This window comes from Theropithecus gelada, chromosome X (genome assembly GCF_003255815.1).
Source record: "Theropithecus gelada isolate Dixy chromosome X, Tgel_1.0, whole genome shotgun sequence".
NCBI lineage: Eukaryota > Metazoa > Chordata > Mammalia > Primates > Cercopithecidae > Theropithecus > Theropithecus gelada.
In genome coordinates this window covers 75,228,052-75,251,405 of record NC_037689.1, presented here as the reverse complement: position 1 = coordinate 75,251,405, position 23,354 = coordinate 75,228,052, and the positions used below count along the sequence as shown (strand labels likewise).

Genomic DNA, 23,354 nt, shown 5'->3' with positions numbered 1-23,354 from the left:
GATTTTTAATCTGACTTTGTAAAAAGAGACACATGACCAATTATAAAGTCAGTATTCATAAAAATAAAATTTAATCATTTGCTTAGGAAAACATCTAGCTTCTCCTCATACTAAATCATATAGAGCTCTAGGATTACCTAGGAAACACAATATATGGTAATAAATAACATCCTCAACAATAGCTATCACTCCTCATTTATTGATACTGTTAGAGAGAATTAAAAGCCTTTGAAGCACCAAATCATAAACTTTTCCCAGCCTATGGAAAACATAATTCATCATTTAAAGTAAACTTTGATGACATACATAAGAATAAGGGAAGAACTTAGAACTATTGGTAAAATAGTACAACTGCACTACTTTTAAAAATCTTATAATTAGGGTACTTATTACTTGGTTTTAGTTTACAATGATTTGTAGACCATAAGTCATATCTAGTAACAAAAAGACTTTCTTCTAAAAGTTAATTGGAGATGACTGTTAGGTTATCAGCTTGCTTTGTTTCTCCACAGATTTATTCATTATAATTGTATTAGTTTGTTTTCATGCTGCTGATAAAGACATACCTGAGACTGGCAAGAAAAATAGATTTAATTGAACGTAACAGTCCCACATGGCTGGGGAGGCCTCAGAATCATGGTGGGAGGCAAAATGCACTTCTTACATGGCGATGGCAAGAGAAAATGAAAAAGATGCAAAAGCAAAAACCTCTCATAAAACTATCAGATTTTATGAGACTTATTAAATTCCAGGAGAACAGTATGGAGGAAACTGCCCCCATGATTCTAAAGATCTGCCATCACCTCCTTCCCACAACACGTGGGAATTATGGGAGTACAATTCAAAATGAGATTTGGGAGGGCATACAGAGCCAAACCATATCAATAATTAACACTTAAAATTTACCTAAGTTAAAATTTTTCTTCATTTCAATTGAGACACTGACTTCTGGTTTTATTTTTCTTCCCTTGTTAGAGTCAGTGACAGAAGAAGCTACTTGCGTGCAAGACAGAAATGAAGTAATCTGGCAGGCTTCCTACTCTCAATGTGAAGGTTTTGTCTGTGAAATAAAGCTGGGATGTGGTGATGGTAGCCAATTGTAAGAAAATGATTTCTTTTATTTCTGGATCCCAGGGTTTGTCTTCAAAGCTCAACAGGTCTGGAACTTTTTTGTTTGTTCATAGAAGAATCTTACCCTAGGAAAACTGGCTCACACTAACCATAGTGGGGAACAGAACTTCCAAATGGACTGAGATGTGTGTTGGTCTGTCAGTGTATTCTCTTTTCAGTAGGGATTCCAAGTCAGAAACCTAAATTAACAAAAGATAGGAGCTGAATAAACATTTGAAATCAAAATTAAGAAGCGGATTGCAAGGCTAAACTTGTTTCATTTGACATACATCAGCCAGGATGACTACCCTTTCCCTTTGCCAGTCTTTACAAGTTATGACATTTCCGTCAATCATCCCAAGCTCTTAATTTCCAATGCTGACAGCTTATCTTTCCCTTACATGCCAACAGGGGTTTGTGCTGCATTTTAAACCTTGTTTCTCAAAACTACTCTCAAACTTAGTTGACACTATAGTCCTCAAGTGTATGATCTTCCTGTATTCACACAATTTCGAAGGCCTCATATATGTTGCACATAAATACCAGAATTTTAGTACACTGGAGGGAGACCCTGTAATCAATAATGTTCATTTACTTATTCATGTATTCTTTGAACATTTGTTTATTCATTAATTCCCAGATGTATTCATTCAATAACAGTTCATGAAAATGCCTTGTGCTGGACAAGTTGGGAATACAGCTATGAATCAGACATGATCTTTGCCCTCAAGCAGTGTGCAGTCCAGTAAATGGATAGTAAATACACAAAAGTAATGAAACTATGTGTTAAATTGTGAGTCTAGAGACAAAGGGGTTGGGAGAGGGGCACTCCAAACGGAGGGAACATCTTAAGCTATGATACTTCTACTGTTTTTAATTTTGACTTGTATTTTTTAGGTTTCCTCAGCCTTTGCCCCTCAGGCTCGCACAAGCTGCAGCTTTCCTGTTACTAGGTAAACAATCTTTAGATTTGCCTGAAAATTTCATCTTTCCATGGAACCTACTGGAATCAGTGAAAATCTAGATATGCTGGTTTTCAAGGAAGGAGATAGGGTGAGGAAGGCTGTTATACAGCCATTGTGTTAGTACGCATAGCCTCTGACTCCCCGCTATTTTAATTTCTCTGCACCAATGAAATAAAAAAAAGTTTGAGTAACGTCATTTGCTCAAGGGACTTACCTTTCATTTGTGCAAATAAGGTTTCTGTGGTGAGACACCAGATAAACTCAACTTCCTCTTTCAACAACAAATGTGTCAGTTATCAGCAGGATCCATGCCGCCAGAGTAAAGCTTTTTACCCTTTGCTCCCTGCAAAGAAACAAGAGTGCCTCTCCCAGCTAAACTCCAGGGTAAGTTAATGCCTAGCACCTGGGGATTGGTGGTTTCATGTGGGAAGATTGGTGTGATCATAAAGATCAGAACAGAGGTGTATGTGCGGCCAGTGTCTGTATTAAAATTGTCACTGGTTTCTCATCTCAGACGTCTTACAACAGGAGCAAAGATAATTACCGTTGAATTTGAACAGAGTCCAGAGTTAACGTTAATGCCATCAGTCTTCTTCATTATGCCAGGAGCATGGAGTCTGTGATGCAGCTCACTCTTTATGAGCGCTCTTTATAGAGTGGGACCAGAGAAAATGGCACAAAGTGGTAAGAAGAGTATATTCAGTGAGACTCATTGGGACAACTTGACATATTCAGCCAATAAAAGTAAATTTAATTTTTTATGGTGTATAATTTATCTAGCTGCATAATGAAGAAAAATTTTTAGGTATAAAATCCTTGCTTTGGAAAATTTAGCTTTCAGAGATACTGAGACAAATAGTAGAAAGTAGGATAATAGATTCTGGGGGCTGAAAGGGCCTGTAGAGATCCAAATCCCTCACAATACAGTCAGGGTAACTGAGAGACAGTGAAGACACTTTGGTTCACTCAGCTTGTTAGTGGTATAGGTGGGTCTAGGACCTGTGTCTTTAAATTCATGTTCCCTTTCCCCTATAGCAGTCTGCATCTCCCAGAGAATACTGTAAATTTATTTGTGACCCTGTCATAGGAAAGGAGAAAATATCCCAGATGACTTCAGAGTCTGATCAGAGTGGTTCCTTGATCCTTTGAAAGCTACTTTTTGACTGAAGTTCAGCCTTACTGGATAGCAGAGCCCATGAGTGAGGCATTCATTTTTTCAGTTATTATTGCTATTACTCTGAATACTAGCACCTCTCTCCTTCTGAGATAAGATAACTAAATCAAAAGGAGACTTTCAGCTAAGGAATCCCTGAAGGGAGACTGTGCCAAATCAATTGGAACCAGGATAAGTCCAGATAGAATGATACCAGATTTGGCTGTGCTTTCCAGGGGAGTAGGCTCAGTTCCAAGAATCCTGAAAGTGAGAATATTTTTATTTAAGTTGTTCAAATGGATGTGTGGAGTCATTATGATGTCTATTAATTGGAGAATCTATCTCTTAGCAATTGCAGCACAGTAAAATTAATCACTTATGAAAGTAGATGACATGCAGGTATACTGAGGTGGAAAATGGTGTAAACTGTAGTCAGAATCAGATCACACATTTGGTTCAATTGTTTTTGCAATAGTTCCTGTTGAACACAGATTCTCTGGCCAAATGCAGTTTATTTTGGGGCTCAACTGGGAAAGTTGTAGAGTTCAAGTTGTACAGACTACTCAAATCTGAAGACACCAAATGAATAAACACATTTCTGGGTTGTTTTAGTTTGAAGTAAGTGAGTTGGGGTTTCAAAAGACAGGCCAGCCTGCTGGGCTTGGTGGCTCACGTTGTAATTCCAGCACTTTGGGAGGCCGAGACAGGTGGATCACCTGAGGTCAGGAATTCAAGACCAGCCTGGTCAACATGGCAAAACCCCATCTCTACTAAAAAATACAAAAATTAGCTGGGCGCGGTGGCAGGCGCCTATAATCCCAGCTACTGGGCAGGATGAGGCAGGAGAATCGCTTGAACCCGGGAGGTGGAGGTTGCAGTGAGCTGAGATTGTGACATTGTACTCCAGCCTGGGAGACAGAGCAAGACTCTGTCTCAAAAAAAAAAAAAAAAAAAAAAAATGGGGCCAGCCTATCTATACTATAGCTCTCTGTAATGGCTCAAGCAAAGAGAACAGAGCTGTTTATAGTAAAATGAGACTTTCTAAAAGTTCTCACAGTCATGGCAATGGCTTTCTGGGGGTCTATGATTTATTTTAAAAGCTTTTGGCAAAAAGGTTTATTTATTCTTCAGATCAGTATATTTTGTGGGGAAGTTTTCTCCTAGTATCAATTCATATACATCACAGGTAGAGTGATAAAATAGATATATCAATACACAAGGAGTCAGAAGTCTATGTTATAGTTCAAGTTCTGCCAATGACTGGTGTGGCTTTTGGTGAGTTATTTCATTTCTGTGGGTCTCAATAATCTCATCTATTATAATGGGAGAGGGCTTGGAATAGATGGTTTCTAATTTCCTTCCTAGTAATCCAATGATTTGATTTAGACTGTTAGATACTTACGAAGAGTTAAATGTTATGGAGTGGTGAATAATGGAATCTTAATAGGGAAATCTATCTAGAGAGGACATTCTGGAAGTGTAGTTCAGATCTCCAAGAGAACTGAGTATCCTTTCCCAATTGGCATTATATTTCTTTCAGGTAATGTCATCATGAGAGCTTCAACTTTTAGACCACAGGCAAATGCTTTGTAAGCAATTTCCCTTTTTAAAAAATGAGAAAATGCAAGAAAAAAGATAAAACTTTCTGAAATCTGATTTCCAGAGTGACAATGACACTCAATCGGCATTTCTCAATCTTTTAAAGGCAAGGTTCCCTTTGAGAAACATAAACATTTCACTACAAGGTTACTGTGAACTTGCCTTCCTAGGAACCAGACCCTGGACTTGTAGAAAAATCTGCTCCATCACATTGACATTTTCCAAGTACTAAATTCCCAACAGCTAAGAAGATTTTGTAGATCTGTACTTTCATAGTCTTTATTGTAGAAACAATAATGACATTTTTTATTTTGTTTTCCAAATACATTTGTTATAATAAGGAATATGTTTTTTCAAGTAACACTTATTTTCTACCCTTTCACTTTAAAAATTACTGCTCTAGATATTCTAGTCCTCTGCTACAACTACACTTCTTAGGGGGTTTTCTAAATTAAGAAATGTATAGGATCCAACCAAAGGCCCTTGGAGATGACTCTGTGTACAAATAAAGAGGAAATGAACTCACATTTCTTTAATGCTTATTGGGTATCAGACATGAAAATAGGTACTTTTACACACATTTTCTTTTTTTAATTTTTATTTCAGTATTTTCTTGAACTACAAGTGTTTATTCTGTTGCATGGATAAATTATATAGCAGTAAATTCTGAGATTTTTAGTGTACCCATCACCCGAGTAGTGTACATTGTACCCAATGTGTAATACTTTTATGCCTAGCCTGTCTCACACTCCCCCTTCTGAGTCTCTAGATTCCATTATATCACTCTGTATGCCTTTGCATAATCGTAGCTTATCTGTCACTTATAAGTGGGAACATATTTTTTTATTATTATTTTTCACTCCTGTATTATTTTACTTAGACTAGTGGACTCCAGCTCCATCCAAGTTACTGCAAAATACATTACTGCGATCCTTTTTATGGCAGAGGAGTATTCCATAGTATATATATACCACGTTTACTTTATCCACTCATTAGTCAATTGGCACATAGATTCATTACACATCTTTGCAATTGTGATTAGTAGGATTGCTGTATCAAATGGTAGATTTACTTGTAGCTCTTTAAGGAATCTCCATACTGTTTTCTATAGAAATTGTATTAATTTACATTCCCACCAGCAGTGTAGAAGCATTTTCTTTTATCCACATACATACCAGCATCTATTTTTCTTGACTTTTTAATAATAGCGATTTGCAGTAAGGTGCTATTTTATTCTGGATTTAATTTGCATTTATCTGATGATTAGTGATGTCGAGCATTTTTTCATGTTTGTTGGGCATTTGTATATCTTCTTTTGAGGAATCTCTATTTATGTCCTTTGAGCACTTTATAATGAGATTATTTCTTTTTCTATTGCTGACTTGTTTGAGTTCCTTGTAGATTCTAGTTTCTAGTCCTTTGTCAGATGCATAGTCTGCAAATATTTTCTCCCATTCTGGGGGTTTTCTGTTTACTCAGATTATTATTTTCACACACATTTTTCTTTAATGTTTAAAACAAATTATGTGGCAGAAACTATTCTAATTTTACAAAAGAGGAAACTGAAGCCCGGGGATATGAAGTGAATTGTTTCAGGCCAGAGAGCCAACAACTGAGACATGATATGATACCAGGTCTTCCCAAAGAACATGATTATTTCCACCCATAAAATGCTGCAACAACTGCAAAAATGATATCTAATTAGGCCACCTTCCTAAATGATTGAAAATCCAATACAGATTCATGCGTAAAAGTTCAGATTCAAACTTTAAGTTGTTGCTTGGTAGTGGTCATAATTGCTTTAATTCATTTTAAGGATAAAAATAATTTTCACTTCCCCTAACAGAGGAAAATGTCTATACTTGCAGAATGTGTCCAAATTTGTGTGTTTTGGATGTCAAACAGGCTTATTTGGAGTTGATATAGATTTATTCAGGAAACAGCAGAGTTTTCAATTCTAGCTGCTACTCTTTGGTTCTGGTTGTAAGTGGCTGAATGAAGAACACCGGGGTCATGGAGATCAGATTGTTTTGGATAATTCATGTGAAATTTAGTGGTTAAAAATAAAAGAAAAATGTAAGATGAGGCAAAGCAAGTTAAGTTCCCAGATGACATTTAAAAGTTGTCCTCTAGAGAGTGGGAGGGGCCCCCATCAGCAACTTTTTTTTCTGTTTAATTATTTCTTCTCCTCCCAGGATGACAAGCCCACAGACAGGCCTCAGCATCAAGTAAAATGGAGAAGTAAATTTGATAAACATGTTTACTTAGTGGTGCCAGTGACTTACTGATGAGTGGTGAAAAGACGGGGAAGATTGAGAGCGAAGATTATGGAGTTGGTACCAGCTGCATAAGTGGCAGCATCGCAGTGGTGATGGTATTAGTTAGGGGCAGGGTTCAGAGGGGGAATGCTCATGAAATCATGCCAAATGAGAGCTAGAAGGGAGTTAAAGGTCATCTAGTTTAAATCATATTATTTTAATAATGAGGAAATGAAACTCACAGAAGGGAAAGAGCATATCAGAGCAGCACAAAGAGTATTTAAATATTACCAATATCCAAGTATCTTAGCTACAAATCCAGTACACTTTTCTAAAAATTCTACTGCTTTTGAGTCTTCTCTATCTTACAGCAAGTCTTGTCCTACTCAGATCATTCCTGTTGTAAGGAAATTCTTCCAGTACTTCTATCTGCAGATTTGTTATAATTTGAATTCATAAGCACAACTCCATAAAGAACGTTAGTTTTGATATAACCCTATCCTGACACCTTGTGGGCGGCAATTTGCCTTATATGCATAGTGTGTATACATAAAACTGCTAGAACTAGAACCGAAAACAATAGCTTTTTTTTTTTAATCTCCGAGGAACAGTCTTATCCACAGAAATACCACTTTAAAATATGTTTCTGTCCATATAATAAGTTATTCAGTTAAAAATAACTTCAGCTTTCTGTGCTTATGAAAAGCCTTATTACAGTTAAAATCGTAATAACTCTGACTTGCAGAAAGTCACTTACTCCTGCTGAGACTCCATTTTCTAATCTGTAAAGGATTATAGTAATAATTAACTCAGAATTCTTACAAAGATTAGAGGTAACATGTGAATAGCACTTAGCTAGTTACTGACAGGATGTGGAAATTTCTTCACTGGGACTTAGAAAACTAATATAAATTCTGATGCCATAATAATATAAGCTCACTTTGGCTGTAACTTTGTGAAAACCACAACGCTGAGCTAGTTGGTTGGAAAAAGCAGCTGCTTTGGGGTAGATGGTACTAGTATCTAGTAAGGTTTTGGACTCAGCTCCAATGAATCACATTTAAAGACCTGCCACACACTTGTATTGTGAGAAAACATTTAGTTATTTCCACAAAATAAAGTTTTCAGTGACCAAATTCCTAATTAAGCTTAAGGGATTCCTGTTGGATTTCAAATAGAAAGCTGGATTGCCTGCTTTTAAGCTCTTAGGTGTTCAGATTTCTTAGACCAAAACCTTATTATTCTTGCTTTGACCACATTTTCTTCAGTAGCAGAAAGGAGAAAGATTATGGCTGTAGTTTGGGAGAGTGGTTCATGGGAGAGACTTTACAAGCAAAAATGCCTAAGGCTCTGTTAATATGTGCCTATGCTCTGTAGTCTTACCTTCTCACAGTGCAGCCTACAAATTCAGTAGGAGTTTGAAGAAGAGGGGAGTGAGAGTAGGGTTGCCTGATGTAAGGAAAAAATGGGAGTTGAGATGTGATATTGAGACAGAAGTAAAGTATTGACCTCTGAATTGGGCTCCAGGTAAAAAAGGAATATGATGAAGTTTTAGTCATAACATTGTGCCATTTGTATTATCAGGAATATCTTTAGAGACATACTTTGATCTTTGTTTTTCTTTCCATTTTTTTTCTTCAACTTTTATTTTAAGTTTAGGGATACATGTGCAGGATGTGCAGGGTTGTGACAGAGGTAAATGTGTGTCATGGTCATTTGCTGAAAAGATCATCCCATCACCTAATTATTCAGCCTAGCATCCGTTAGCTATTCTTCCTGATGCTCTCTCTCACCAAACAGCCCCCAACAGACTCCAATGTTTGTTGTTTCTCACCATGTGTCCATGTGTTCTCATAATTCAGGTCCCATTTATAAGTGAGAACATGTGGTGTTTGGTTTTCAATTCCTGCATTAGATTGCTGAGGATAATGACTTCCAACTCCATCCATGTCCCTGCAAAGGAAATGATCTCATTCTTTTTATGGCTGTATAGTATTTAGGGACACACTTTGTAAGTGAATCCTGTTATTTCAGAGATGGTGGGTGATTTTTCTGCTTTTCTTATTAGATTCAAACTCTATTCTGGTCATTCCCTTCAGGATTTGGCACTCACCAACAGACCCTTCTTTCAAGTGAAAAGGCATCTCTTTTAATGGTGCTGACCTTTGGAATAGGAAACATGTACCCTGGACAGAGCACTTCAAACTAGAGGTACCAAGAGTAATTACATCTGTAAGACTGGCATTGGAGGCACTGGGAATTCTATTCTCACCTCTTTCTGGTTAATTCACAACCACAGAAGTACTGACTGAAGTGAGGTTGTGGGGATATGTATTCCACCTTGAAGTGCATTAAGGAATGGATATAGGGTGAGGAAAAGAAAAAAAACTGGTGGAAACAACTATGGATAGAAGGGCAGGAAGGCAACAAAGAGCTAGAATAAGGTGCGTAGACAAGAAAATTACTTTGGGAGTTGGAGAAACTTGATGACAAAGATCTAGCTAAGAGTGTAGAAAACCACGATTTTCTAGGAGTGAAAAGGAACAATCAATGAAAGAGAATCCTGAGGGAGGTAAGAAGAGTGTGATAATTCATCTTGAATAACAGGAAGGACAACTGTGTTGGGAAGTAAGAAAATTGCAGCTATAAACAAAATTATGTGTGTTGGGAAAGGACAATAGATGAAGCTGATTTCTTCTCACCTAGTAATCTCAATTTACTCTTTGAGCTAAGGGCTAAAACAGTCTTCTGAGAAAAGTGGAGGATTGGGAGCAGGAGAAAGAGGAAGAAGCTTTAGCAGAATAGTAAAGGAGCTGATTAGCCACCATGAGAATAGGAGAAGATACTAATCAGGTTCATGCAAAAAGAGAGTAGAGGAAAATAATCTTAGACTGGAGGTCATTAATTTCTACTTGTGCCATTTCAAATACACACTAGTATTTTAATGGGATAATTGAGACACTTGGATAGTAAGAAAGAAAATGTGTTGTGGACTTAACCTGGGATTAGGACCTTGCCAGGCTGGTACAGCAGAAGAACAAAGAAGTTGAGTATTCTTGTGTAAGAGTGGATAATTTGGCCAACTATTTAATCTGGGTTAGACACAGGAGAAAATAAGGTGAGGGGGCATGCTATGTGAGACTAGGAGAAATTGAAGCATTTAGATATTGAAGGTTTCTGGAAATGTATGGTGCAAGTTAGTATAGCGCAATTTGTAGTGAAGCTCAGTCATTATGTTAGAGAAAGAAAACCATTTGAAGAGTTAGGAATTGATGAGGGTTAGCAGATAGTACAACATTGAAAAATACTGGAATAAGAAATAAGTGAATGGATTTTTTTGTTTGTTTTGTTTTGTTTTGTTTTGTTTTTTACTTATTATTTTTTATTATTATACTTTAAGTTCTAGGGTACATGTGCATAACGTGCAGGTTTGTTACATATGTATACTTGTGCCATGTTGCTGTGCTGCACCCATCAACTCGTCAGCACCCATCAACTCATCATTTACATCAGGTATAACTCCCAATGCAATCCCTCCCCCCTTTCCCCTCCCCATGATAGGCCTCGGTGTGTGATGTTCCCCTTCCCGAGTCCAAGTGATCTCATTGTTCAGTTCCCACCTATGAGTGAGAACATGCGGTGTTTGGTTTTCTGTTCTTCTGATAGTTTGCTAAGAATGATGGATTCCAGCTGCATCCATGTCCCTACAAAGGACACAAACTCATCCTTTTTTATGGCTGCATAGTATTCCATGGTGTATATGTGCCACATTTTCTTAATCCAGTCTGTCACTGATGGACACTTGGGTTGATTCCAAGTCTTTGCTATTGTGAATAGTGCCGCAATAAACATACGTGTGCATGTGTCTTTGTAGCAGCATGATTTATAATCCTTTGGGTATATCCCCAGTAATGAGATGGCTGGGTCATATGGTACATCTAGTTCTAGATCCTTGAGGAATCGCCATACTGTTTTCCATAATGGTTGTACTAGTTTACAATCCCACCAACAGTGTAAAAGTGTTCCTATTTCTCCACATCCTCTCCAGCACCTGTTGTTTCCTGACTTTTGAATGATCGCCATTCTAACTGGTGTGAGATGGTATCTCATTGTGGTTTTGATTTGCATTTCTCTGATGGCCAGTGATGATGAGCATTTTTTCATGTGTCTGTTGGCTGTATGAATGTCTTCTTTTGAGAACTGTCTGTTCATATCCTTTGCCCACTTTTTGATGGGGTTGTATGTTTTTTTCTTGTAAATTTGTTTGAGTTCTTTGTAGGTTCTGCATATTAGCCCTTTGTCAGATGAGTAGATTGCAAAAATTTTCTCCCATTCTGTAGGTTGCCTGTTCACTCTGATGGTAGTTTCTTTTGCTGTGCAGAAGCTCTTTAGTTTAATGAGATCCCATTTGTCAATTTTGGCTTTTGCTGCCGTTGCTTTTGGTGTTTTAGACATGAAGTCTTTGCCCATGCCTATGTCCTGAATGGTACTACCTAGGTTTTCCTCTAGGATTTTTATGGTATTAGGTCTAACATTTAGGTCTCTAATCCATCTTGAATTAATTCTCGTATAAGGAGTAAGGAAAGGATCCAGTTTCAGCTTTCTACTTATGGCTAGTCAATTTTCCCAGCACCATTTATTAAATAGGGAATCCTTTCCCCATTTCTTATTTCTCTCAGGTTTGTCAAAGATCAGATGGCTGTAGATGTGTGGTATTATTTCTGAGGACTCTGTTCTGTTCCATTGGTCTATATCTCTGTTTTGGTACCAGTACCATGCTGTGTTGGTTACTGTAGCCTTGTAGTATAGTTTGAAGTCAGGTAGCGTGATGCCTCCAGCTTTGTTCTTTTGACTTAGGATTGTCTTGGAGATGCAAGCTCTTTTTTGGATCCATATGAACTTTAAAGCAGTTTTTTCCAATTCTGTGAAGAAACTCGTTGGTAGCTTGATGGGGATGGCATTGAATCTATAAATTACCTTGGGCAGTATGGCCATTTTCACGATATTGATTCTTCCTATCCATGAGCATGGCATGTTCTTCCATTTGTTTGTGTCCTCTTTTATGTCACTGAGCAGTGGTTTGTAGTTCTCCTTGAAGAGGTCCTTTACATCCCTTGTCAGTTGGATTCCTAGGTATTTTATTCTCTTTGAAGCAATTGTGAATGGAATTTCATTCCTGATTTGGCTCTCTGTTTGTCTGTTACTGGTGTATAAGAATGCTTGTGATTTTTGCACATTCATTTTGTATCCTGAGACTTTGCTGAAGTTGCTTATCAGCTTAAGGAGATTTTGGGCTGAGACAATGGGATTTTCTAAATATACAATCATGTCATCTGCAAAGAGGGACAATTTGACTTTTTCTTTTCCTAACTGAATACCCTTGATTTCTTTCTCTTGCCTGATTGCCCTAGCCAGAACTTCCAACACAATGTTGAATAGGAGTGGTGAGAGAGGGCATCCCTGTCTTGTGCCAGTATTCAAAGGGAATTTTTCCAGTTTTTGCCCATTTAGTATGATATTGGCTGTGGGTTTGTCATAAATAGCTCTTATTATTTTGAGGTACATTCCATCAATACCGAATTTATTGAGCGTTTTTAGCATGAAGGGCTGTAGAATTTCGTCAAAAGCCTTTTCTGCATCTATTGAGAGAATCATGTGGTTCTTGTCTTTGGTTCTGTTTATATGCTGGATTATTCAGATTATCAGCAGAAGTGAATGCTGTTAGTTGCTGCATATGAAGTTGCTTTGGAAAAGTGCAAAACTGCGATACCTTTTTTTAACATGTTTTATAAATGAAATCATCTTTGACTCCTCAAGCAGTCTTGAAAATTGCTCAATTCCATATCTGATTTTTACTTTAAATTCTAATATAATAAGGTGACCAACTATTCCCTTTGCTTTGGACTGTCACAGGTTTAGCACTGAAAATACTACGTCCCAAAAAACCCTCAGTCACAGGCAAACCTCAACTGTTGGTCTTCCTATATACTCCCAAAGCGATTTGGATTCCCTGTGTCCCATTTCTTCAATTCATCTTCCACATGGTTGCCAGCGTGACCTTTCTATTTTTTATTTATTCATTTTTAAAGTATTATTTATTTTTGAGACAGGGTTTTTCTCTGTCACCCAGGCTGGAGTGTAGTGGTGCAATCTCAACTCACTGCAACATCTGCCTCCCTGGCTCAAGCAATCCTCCCACCTCAGCCTCCCGAGTGGCTGGAGCCACATAGGCGTGCCACCACACCCAACTAATTTTTATATTTTTTTGTATAGATGAAGTTTCGCCATGTTACCCAGGCTGGTCTCAAACTCCTGAGCTCAAGCGATCCACCCACCTGGGCATCCTAATGTGTTGGGTTTATAGGTGTGAGCCACCACACCCCGCCAGCAGCCCGACCTTTCTAAAACACAAGTATGGTGATATCGCATCTCTTTACAGAATCCTTCAATGATTCCTCGTGAAGTGCATTAAAAATCTTTCATGACCTAATCCCATCTACCTTTATAGTCTCTTTTCCCTTTTACTCCCTTTCTTGACTCATACCTCCCATTCCACCCTCTCCACTATGTTATCCTATTCACCAGCTGGGATAGAATTATTATTATTTCTTTCAATATATCATTCATTTTTATATTTTGTGACCCTTGGATGTTATTTATCCATCGCTGGAAATCTTTCTCATCGTTTCTTCTCCAAAATCCTACCCATTCCTCAAACTACTTATTAAAAAATTGACTTCCAGTCTTTCTGTTCTATGCAGACTTTACTTCTGCTTCCACAGAAATGTCTTTGTTACCTCTTTCATGAAATGTTTCTGAAATCTGTTATGGTTAGTTAACTTATGACTATCCCATGTGACTGTAAATTTATTGAAGGCAACAACCATGTATTATTTTTCTCTGGAATTTCCCATTTCACTCCATCATCCTTTGCCATTAGCATATAGGACACCCACATAGCAGAACTTCTACTTGGATGAAATCACAAACTGTTAAGATTCAGATGAAATATATTGATAATAACCAGTAAAAACGGTCATGCTTATGGAGAATTTTTGAAGAGATGGAACTTGACCTCAGCTTTGAAAGGTTGCTAGGATTTAGAAAGAATAATGGATACTTCAGACAAAGTGAGATTAACTTTATCTCTTCCCCAACCACCATCTTTATTTTTCTCTCCATCGTGGCAGAAAACGGGAACAGGATTGGAGAGAAAAATAAAGATGGTGGTGAGGGAAGAGATAAAGTTAAAATTTACCTCACTTTTCCTGAGTTATCCATTGTTCTATTTAAATCCTATATATTATCTTTAGCAGCTAAAATCGGACTGGTATCTCTCCTACTTAATTCATAGGAATGATGCTGTGCCAACATGAGGGATTCTCATCACCTGTGCCATTCACTTCAATTGTTGCTATTCACTGATTGTGATGTTAGAGATTTTTAAATGTTACCCCTGTGGGGGTATAGGCTTTTGGCCTTCTCAAGGTTTGCTACAAAATCACTGGCATGAGGCAGACTGATTAATATGAGATAAAGAATACAAATTTATTTAAAGTATATACACAGGAGCCTTCAGAATGAAGACTCAATTTCCCAATAGGTAAGAAAAGCTTATATACTATCTTGAAATTACAGAATAGATGTAGACTCAGAGTATTTTCAAAAACAGTTTCTAGTGGCAAGACAAGTTATTGGAGGAAGAGAGTGAGAGGCTTGGTGACAGAGTTGGCCTTGTTATAGATGAAACCTCTGTCAGAGAGAATAGATGGTAAATGTTTCTTTTCCAACTTTTAAAGATGTCAGACTCAATCTCTGCTGGATCTGAGAAAAGCATAGAATGGGAGAGGCATAGCTACATTAATGGAGATTCTTTGCAGATGCAAATTTTCCCCACCTCAGTCTGTGAGCCCTGAGGCAATCATTTCAAAGTATTTTAAGTAAATATATTTTAGGGTGAAATATTTTTATTTCCTTCACCTTTAAAAGACAAGAAGTTTCTCAGGGACACAGATCATTGTGGATGATTCTATATTCTCCATAGAACCTAGCAAATAGTTAATAGGATGAGGCTTATTGAATATATGCTGATTGAGTGTGGGCTTTAAAGCAGCCAAAGTCCTCAAAAAGCCATGGAAAAAAGTAAATAGAATTATTTCCCTTTATGTTTTCTTTTCAAGTGTAGAGAACTTTAGTGACTATATGATGCAGCCTCCTCACTCCCATTTCAGGTCCCATGTGTAGGTGGATAGCAAGTCATTTTCTGATTTCCTTCACAGAATGACAACCAACCAAAATAAAAGGTTGAGATAACTATGAAAGCAAATCATAAAACTGTCCTTTACCTGAGGTCCAGATAATAGTATTGATGATACCCTGAGATCTTGGATTGTGCTGGTTTCTACCCATAGGGTATGTCTGACCACCTGTGATTTCTAAATGATTTATTTTCTCTTTTCTCAGGCCTCTACAGGTATTGCTTTACTGAGGTGAAAAGAATAGGTGCAGGGAATATTGATAGGAGCAGCCCAAGTCAGAAGAAAACATTTTAGGGAAATAGTAGGCATCAGAAATGTATTAGTTGATATATCAAGGTTTTTAATTTGTGCTTAATATTTCTAAACAGAAACTTTGAACTACTGTGTAAGCAGTTCAGTTCAATTATGCTTTTTATAAGTTCTTTGAATGCTTACTAGGCTAGGTCCTGGCCATATGGTGATGAACAAAGGAGATCTTTTTGTGGCACTGATGAACTTAACAGCACACTGAGAGTAATAACCAATAAACAAATAAAAAAAACTCAAATTGCAAATGTTGATACTATAAAGAGAAAGAGCAGAGAGTGTGAGAGTGTGTAATGATGTATAGGATTACCTAGATCGAGTGGGTGGTTAAGGTCTCTCAGACCCACAGACTGAGGTTAAAAGGAACCAGATATGTGAATTTTGTGATGTCAGCACAACTTACTTAACCTCTTTGAGTCTCAATTTTCTCATTTGCAATGTGGAAATAATCATAGGGCTCCTGCGAGGATGAATGAGATAATGAATAAGGTGTTTAACCTGTAAATAAAAGGCAACCCGAAATAAGTGGTAGTTATACTTAATGTTAAACATGGTATGGAGAATGAACTTTTGGGGAAGGACTGGAATGCAAACAGTTTAGTAAGGGAGCTGTTGCAATAGTCAATAGGGTTGATGACAGCAGCCTGTATTAGGATGGTGACAGTAGAAGTGGAGATAGATTAGAGATGATTTTACATGGAAGGAAGAATTACCTGGGTTTTCTGGGTTTTTTATTGTCTATGGGAGGAAATATAGTGGCAAAGGTCAGAATTACTCCCTAATTTCCAGCTTGAGTGTCTGGGAGGGGAGTGAGGGCACTGACTGAAAAGGGAAGCACAGACTCAGGAATGAATCACCAATCCCACATCCCTATGAGACACGAACCAAGAATATGTCCAGATTGGAGGGGAGACAAATTGACAGCACAAAGGGAGCAAATTGCCCACAAATAGGCAACAATAGAGCCAGACTCGTAGATAGACAGAGAGAGGAAGAGAAAGACACACACACACACACACACACACACACACACACACACAGAGAGAGAGAGAGAGAGAGAGAGAGAGAGAGACGTTAAGAGAGAGAGATGGAGTGAGGGAACAGAGAGGCGTATACTCTGATTTTAGTCCTTCCATCCAGGATTTTCTTGTTAGTCGCTCCTTAGCTTCTTCTTTCTTATATTTCAGAAATGATACAATTGTCCACAGCAAGCTAAATGTTCCCTCCAAGAGAGTCTCTGTTTCTGCTCAACCCCAAATAAATACCTTCTGCCTCTCCTCATCATGGGGATTTTACATCTAACGGTCACTAAGAAGATCTGGGGCGGGGGGGGGGGGGGGGAATCCTTCTTACCTTCCCTTTAGCCTGAAGCAAAAAAGAGGTTTTTGGAAACAAGCCATGCAAATCTCTAAGCTCACAATGAACTGTGAATTGCAGAGACATAAGAACCCACATTTAAAAAAAGAAAAGAAAAAAAAAGGTGTGAACTTGACGTCTAGCTTGCTGTTCTGGCATAATTGGGCTCTGCTGTTTAGCAGGAAGATGTGAACAGAACGTGCCTGTTTTGTAAGTGAAACTTTCTACACCCAGTGAAGCTAAAACAAACAGCCATTTCTTTTAAGTGCAAAAGTGGAAGTATGACTGCAGGGGAGTATGGTTATGAACAGTTCTTAGTTCCTGAAATTGTAATGCACTGATGGATCTTTCTTTGCTCTCTCACAGCCTGTGTGTGGACAATAGTTGAAAGTAGAAGCAGTGCCAATACTAAAATCAAAGTAGGTGGTAGGGTGGGAACAATGTGGCATAAGTAGGGACAGATGTTTATTTCTATTCTGATTGTCCAAATAGAGGAATTCCAGTGTTATGTAAGTTCCTACTATGGGATCAGAATGGTTCTGCCACAATATGCTCTTCACATGTCACAGTGAAATTGAAATAATGTCTTTTGTAGCAACATGGATGGAGTTGGAGGCCATTATTCTAAGTGAAGTAACACAAGAGTGGAAAACCAAAAACCAGGTATTCTCACTTATAAGTGGGAGCTAAGCTATGAGCATGCAAAGGCATGTGGAGTAATAATTAAGATAGCCGAATTCTACTAAGTAGTCCCTCCTAGTCAGGGAGAGGAAAGTGGCATAGTGGAAATACCATAGGCTTCAGAACAAGCCAGGAATGATAGTAAATCCTATCTTTACCCTTTTTCTAGCTTTGCTACTTAAGGCGATTTACTGAATGCCTGTGAAGCTCAGTTTTTTCATCTAGATCATAGGGTGATAATAGTTCCTACATTTTAGGACAGTTGTGAAAATTAAATTAAATTAAATAATACACTTGAAAACTTCCATTACAGATTGTGGGATACATCCTTGATGGTCACAATATGATAATTATTTCCTGCCTTTCCGCTTGTGAGAGTCCCTTCCACCCTCCATTCTAAGTAACACATGCATAAGCAAGATGACTGCATGACTATTTAAGACGTATCACAAATAAGAGGACAAATAGGGAGAAGGAATAAAACAGGGGGAAAAGCAAAAGAATAATTTACAGTAAGAGCAGCTCATAACATCCACACTCCTTTATCTGTGAATTCATCACTTGAGGTTATGTTTTTGTTAGCACAACTCTATTTTCTGGAGCAGGACGTAACATGACATAGGAAGACAATCTGTTATTTATGGGGAGAATCTAAAACCAGGTTATTCTTTTGTTTTTTGTAAACTTACTTGAAACAAAACAAAATAAAAACAATAAACAACAGAAACCCTTCCTCTTCTGAGAAACAACCTCAGTACATTGGTTTTTTTCCACTTCTAGCTCGAAATACAGTAAACATTCCTGCAATATGCACAGAAGTTATGTTTGTGAACTTTGTCATGGGGAGAAGAACAAAGATGAGGGGAAGGGTGTGAATGGAGGCAAGGCCCCTTGTCCTTCCATTTCAAGTCTCAGATCTTCCATTAACAGCTGTGTGGCCATAATAAACTCCTCTCTCTGGGCCTTGCTTCTATCTGTATTATGTGGAGAGTGAATTTGATGGTTTCCAAAGGTCCTCCCCAGTCTGAAATTCTACAAGATAGTTAAAGCAAAATGAGTCGTCTGTGGCTCTCTTACCATTCTTATCTGCAGGCGATCAGCATAATTCCATGTCCAGCCTCTGATAATCTCTAAAGATTACTCTACTCTCTCTATACCTTAATATAACACATAATAAAAACCATACTAAATCATAAAATATGATTAAGGAAGTCCAAAAAAGAAGGAATCTCTTCATAACGATTACTTTAATGAATAAAGAAAGCATTACATTTTAAACTGTCTTCAAAAATGGTTTCAAAGTCCTTCTTTTGCTAGTGTCCAAAGCAGTGTTCATTGTGACTGTTGGATAATTTGTCATGTGAATGTTACCACACAAGTACAGGATTCTACTTAGAGGTAGAACTGGTGTTTTCCCCTCCAAGACTATACAAAGGAAAATACTCTATTTCAGCTTCTAAATTCATGTTGTATTAAAACTTTTTATGTAAATTTGGATACCCAAGCCTAGGGAGAAAGACAAACTGCAGGATAACCTAGAGTCACAAGTTATTATGATAGAATAATGAAGTCACACTCTCAGGTCTTGAAAATCAGCCAGGACACTGACAATGCAGGATTAAGGAGGCAGGACCATTTTTCAAGTGCTGGGGTTCCAAGATAAGAAGCCAGGACCCAATGAACAAAATGGCAGACAAAGGACAGGCATGGGAACCTAAAATGTGAGGCTAAATTTCTACTATGGCAATTGGGAGTGAGCAGTATTTAATCTAACCAGGGCTTTGGACAAGACAAATTTGGAGGCAAAATATACTCGAATTATACGCTGTTTTTGCTGTGATCAGAATAAAAGATTTAATATTTCAAGACATTTTTACCTGCAAAATACAACTTAGAGAATCTCAGGTGGGGGGCAGTTGTGGGACAATTTTATGGTTTCTAAACTGTTACATTGGGTGACTTTGGATCAGTACTGTATTTTCCTTGAGCCTCTAATTCTTTATATGTAAACAGGTCTCTTCTAATTCTAATAGTCTGTGCCTCTGCAAGTATACAAGAGAGATCTCGGTGTTAACTAAAGGACTAATTAACCATTATATTCTTTATTTTGTTTTACTTTGGGCAGGAACCATAAATCCATGGCTTACCTTGACAAATATACTGAAATATTCAAGATGGGTAGCAACAGTACCAGCACTGCTGAGATTAACTGTAATGTCACTAATGTGAAATTTCAATACTCCCTTTATGCCACCACCTATATCCTCATATTCATTCCTGGTCTTCTGGCTAACAGTGCAGCCTTGTGGGTTCTGTGCCGCTTCATCAGCAAGAAAAATAAAGCCATCATTTTCATGATCAACCTCTCCGTGGCTGACCTTGCCCACGTACTATCTTTACCCCTCCGGATTTACTATTACATCAGCCACCACTGGCCTTTCCAGAGAGGACTTTGCCTGCTCTGCTTCTACTTGAAGTATCTCAACATGTATGCCAGCATTTGTTTCCTGACGTGCATCAGTCTTCAAAGGTGCTTTTTTCTCCTCAAGCCCTTCAGGGCCAGAGACTGGAAGCGTAGGTACGATGTGGGCATCAGTGCTGCCATTTGGATCATTGTGGGTACTGCCTGTTTGCCATTTCCCATCCTGAGAAGCACAGACTTAAACAACAACAAGTCCTGCTTTGCTGATCTTGGATACAAGCAAATGAATGCAGTTGCATTGGTCGGGATGATTACAGTTGCTGAGCTTGCAGGATTTGTGATCCCCGTGATCATCATTGCATGGTGTACCTGGAAAACTACTATATCCTTGAGACAGCCACCAATGGCTTTCCAAGGGATCAGTGAGAGACAGAAAGCACTGCGGATGGTGTTCATGTGTGCTGCAGTCTTCTTCATCTGCTTCACTCCCTATCATATTAACTTTATTTTTTACACCATGGTAAAGGAAACCATCATTAGCAGTTGTCCCATTGTCCGAATTGCACTGTATTTCCACCCCTTTTGCCTGTGCCTTGCAAGTCTCTGCTGCCTTCTGGATCCAATTCTTTATTACTTTATGGCTTCAGAGTTTCGTGACCAACTCTCCCGCCATGGCAGTTCTGTGACCCGCTCCCGCCTCATGAGCAAGGAGAGTGGTTCATCAATGATTGGCTAAAATTAAGATATCTCTTTAATTATGACTTTGTTTACCTACATTCCTTGTCTTTTTCCCAAAGGCCAGAGTTGAAAACCAATTTCTTTAATTGAACCTTGTGAAGAACAGAAATAAGTACTTTTTGTGTGATATTCACAGTCAACAGAGGTGTGATGGTGAAGGCAGAGTGTGAAAAATGTGAGAGAGGAAGAGAAAATAGATTTACCTGATTCCGCTTTGAAATTCAAGCCACTTTCTTATTTAAGAAACCTAGATCAAATTTTTACAGATGTAAATAAAAGTTGAATTTTTTACCTTAAATTTTTTTCAATAAGTAAGTTATTGTTAATAATGCACAGTAAATATGTGAGTTTGTCCTAGCATGTAAAAAAAATAGCTTTCATATAAAGACCTTAAATTCTGAGTGAGAGTAAAAATGTCTAGTCCTTCTAACGATAAATTTTTCTAACAAGCAAGACAGTGTGAAGAATTCAAGCAACATGTACATAAATTTCAGGACCACAAGCCTGTTACTAAAGAAAAGGCATGGAAATTCATTCATTCCTTGAAAATGTGTTGGGTGCCTATTGTGCTCTGGGTTGTCACCTTGTTAGGTAGTTTCTTTTTTTTCATAAGTTATTGGGGTACAGGTGGTATTTGGTTACATTAAGTTCTTTAGTGGTGATTTGTGAGATTTTGGTGCAGCCATTACCCGAGCAGCATACACTGCATCACATTTGTAGTCTTCTATCTCTCATCCCCTTCCCACTATTGCACACATAATATCTCATCTTGCCCTCCTAATAAACCTGTGGAAATTGCCAATACAAATGAATAAATGGAACTTCAGAGAGGTTAAGCAATTTGCCTCAGGATCAACAGTGGTTAGCCAAAATTGGTCCAGTGTAATACACCATATATGCTTATGTTATTCCCTTCTTTTTGTTGTTACATTTATCAGGTCTATACTAAATTACCCTTCAATGATGAAGACACACACTAAAGCTAAGCCACATGAGATCAAGTCCATTTCAACATGGTTTGCCTGGAATTCTCCAAAAAATCTGTGGGTTGTGGATTTGGCACGTCAAGCTTCAGATTGCAAGGTCTTAAGTGGTAAATAGATGCGTTGTCCTAATACCGTTCCAAGGTAGAGAATCCTGATGATAAGGAGTATAGGAAACTCAAATAGTTCATTATTTCTAAAAATAAATGTATATTTTAAGGCATGATACAAGTCCTACAAACCCTATAAGTAGGTGAAAAAAGAAACTCTATAGGGTGATAAACATTCTATAAAACCTGGAAATTTGTGTGGAGTTCACCTAAGCTCACTTTTCCTAAATATAACTATATAAAATTGTAAACGAATTTGTTTTTTAGAAACTTTTAAGAAGATTTCTGTGAGCATAATTGACAATATCTGCATTAGAAGCAGAAAGTATTATCCATCATAAATATGAGAAAAGTATATGTCCTCTTTCTGACAATCTTTTTATCTTATTTTTTTCAAATGTTATGGGTGTTGTTTCAGCACCATTTTAAAAAATTTGAATACAAACAATCCCTCAGCTTATCAGGTTGAATATTATGAAGCTCGCTTCATCACTCTTATCTTTTATGTCTGCAATATAAATAATATAGACATTTGGTGTGAAGGGAGTAGAAAGGAAGTAATAGTTCTGAGAGTATTCATTTGAACAGAGTGACTATGGAAGAATGAATAGCAAAAAAAGGAGAATTTTTTTAAAAAGATCTCTCACTGGGAAAATAAAGAGTTATGCATTTACAAAGTAATTAAACTGGTTTTCCTTGTATTTTATTAATCCGGATCTAATGGCACTTCCTTAGGAGGGTTTTCAGATGTGCTTGTAGTTAATGGCAACATTATTGGAATGACTACATAGACAGTCCTACTCTGAGGATATGACTTTGGAAGAAACCCATTTGGAACTACACATCCTGCTATGTCTGTGGAGAAATGGAACCACAATTCTCAAGAGTCACACTTCATATTCCCTGCTTTCAAGTGGTTGACAAAAGGTAGTTCTTCAAGCACAGGATTTATGGAATAGTGGGCAAATTAAACAGCATGCTTTTTATTTTGACTACCATTTAAGTGGAATCTTTGAGATTTTTTTGACATGTGAATCTCTAATGTGGTGAGAGAGAAAAACATAAAAACATTCAAGCAATCGACAATTGGTTCTTTAACTTTAAAGGGAATATCTTACACAATGCCAAAGGAAAATGTGACAGGGCTTCAGCTGATGACATAGCAGTGCAAGAAATCAGTGAAATTGCTTTAAGGTATTACAATAAACAACAATTTTAACAGTTATTCCTATGCTTGTCACAAGCACATAATTTGAGACAAACAAGACATCAAAACATACATCCTTGAATTAGTTTTTCAAAAAGTCAACACTGAAGCTAAACATTGCCCCCAAATCTCTGCAAGGCACTTATCAAAATCCACATAGAACCCATTCAGTATCTCATAACACTGATGAAAGACTGTTTAAACTTCT

The 23,354-nt window shown here is 37.6% G+C and overlaps 1 protein-coding gene across 5 annotated transcripts; it reads left to right on the top strand.

The window, feature by feature from the left end:
* The first annotated feature begins 2,290 nt into the window (after positions 1 to 2,290).
* P2RY10 (P2Y receptor family member 10) lies at positions 2,291 to 23,022 on the top strand. Of its 5 annotated transcripts, none has more exons than XM_025372765.1 (4): positions 2,291 to 2,459; positions 4,769 to 4,817; positions 9,154 to 9,296; positions 19,812 to 23,022. In XM_025372765.1, exon 4 carries the CDS (start codon positions 19,825 to 19,827, stop codon positions 20,842 to 20,844), a length of 1,020 nt encoding a protein of 339 aa, XP_025228550.1. In that variant the 5' UTR covers positions 2,291 to 2,459; positions 4,769 to 4,817; positions 9,154 to 9,296; positions 19,812 to 19,824; the 3' UTR covers positions 20,845 to 23,022. The 5 variants fall into 5 exon arrangements, with proteins under 5 accessions (XP_025228550.1, XP_025228548.1, XP_025228552.1 ...); XM_025372763.1 differs by lacking the exon at positions 9,154 to 9,296 and adding an exon at positions 2,682 to 2,759 and having other exon boundaries at positions 2,296 to 2,459; XM_025372767.1 differs by lacking the exon at positions 4,769 to 4,817 and having other exon boundaries at positions 2,296 to 2,459.
* Positions 23,023 to 23,354: the final 332 nt, after the last annotated feature.

Coding starts and splice junctions, on each gene's coding strand:
- P2RY10 (XM_025372763.1), top strand. CDS start 2,714: ATGAGCGCTCTTTATAGAGTGGGACCAGAGAAAATGGCACAAAGTG. Junction 2,760..4,768: donor AGAGAAAATGGCACAAAGTG/GTAAGAAGAGTA, acceptor TATTTCTTTCAG/GTAATGTCATCATGAGAGCT. Junction 4,818..19,811: donor AGACCACAGGCAAATGCTTT/GTAAGCAATTTC, acceptor TACTTTGGGCAG/GAACCATAAATCCATGGCTT.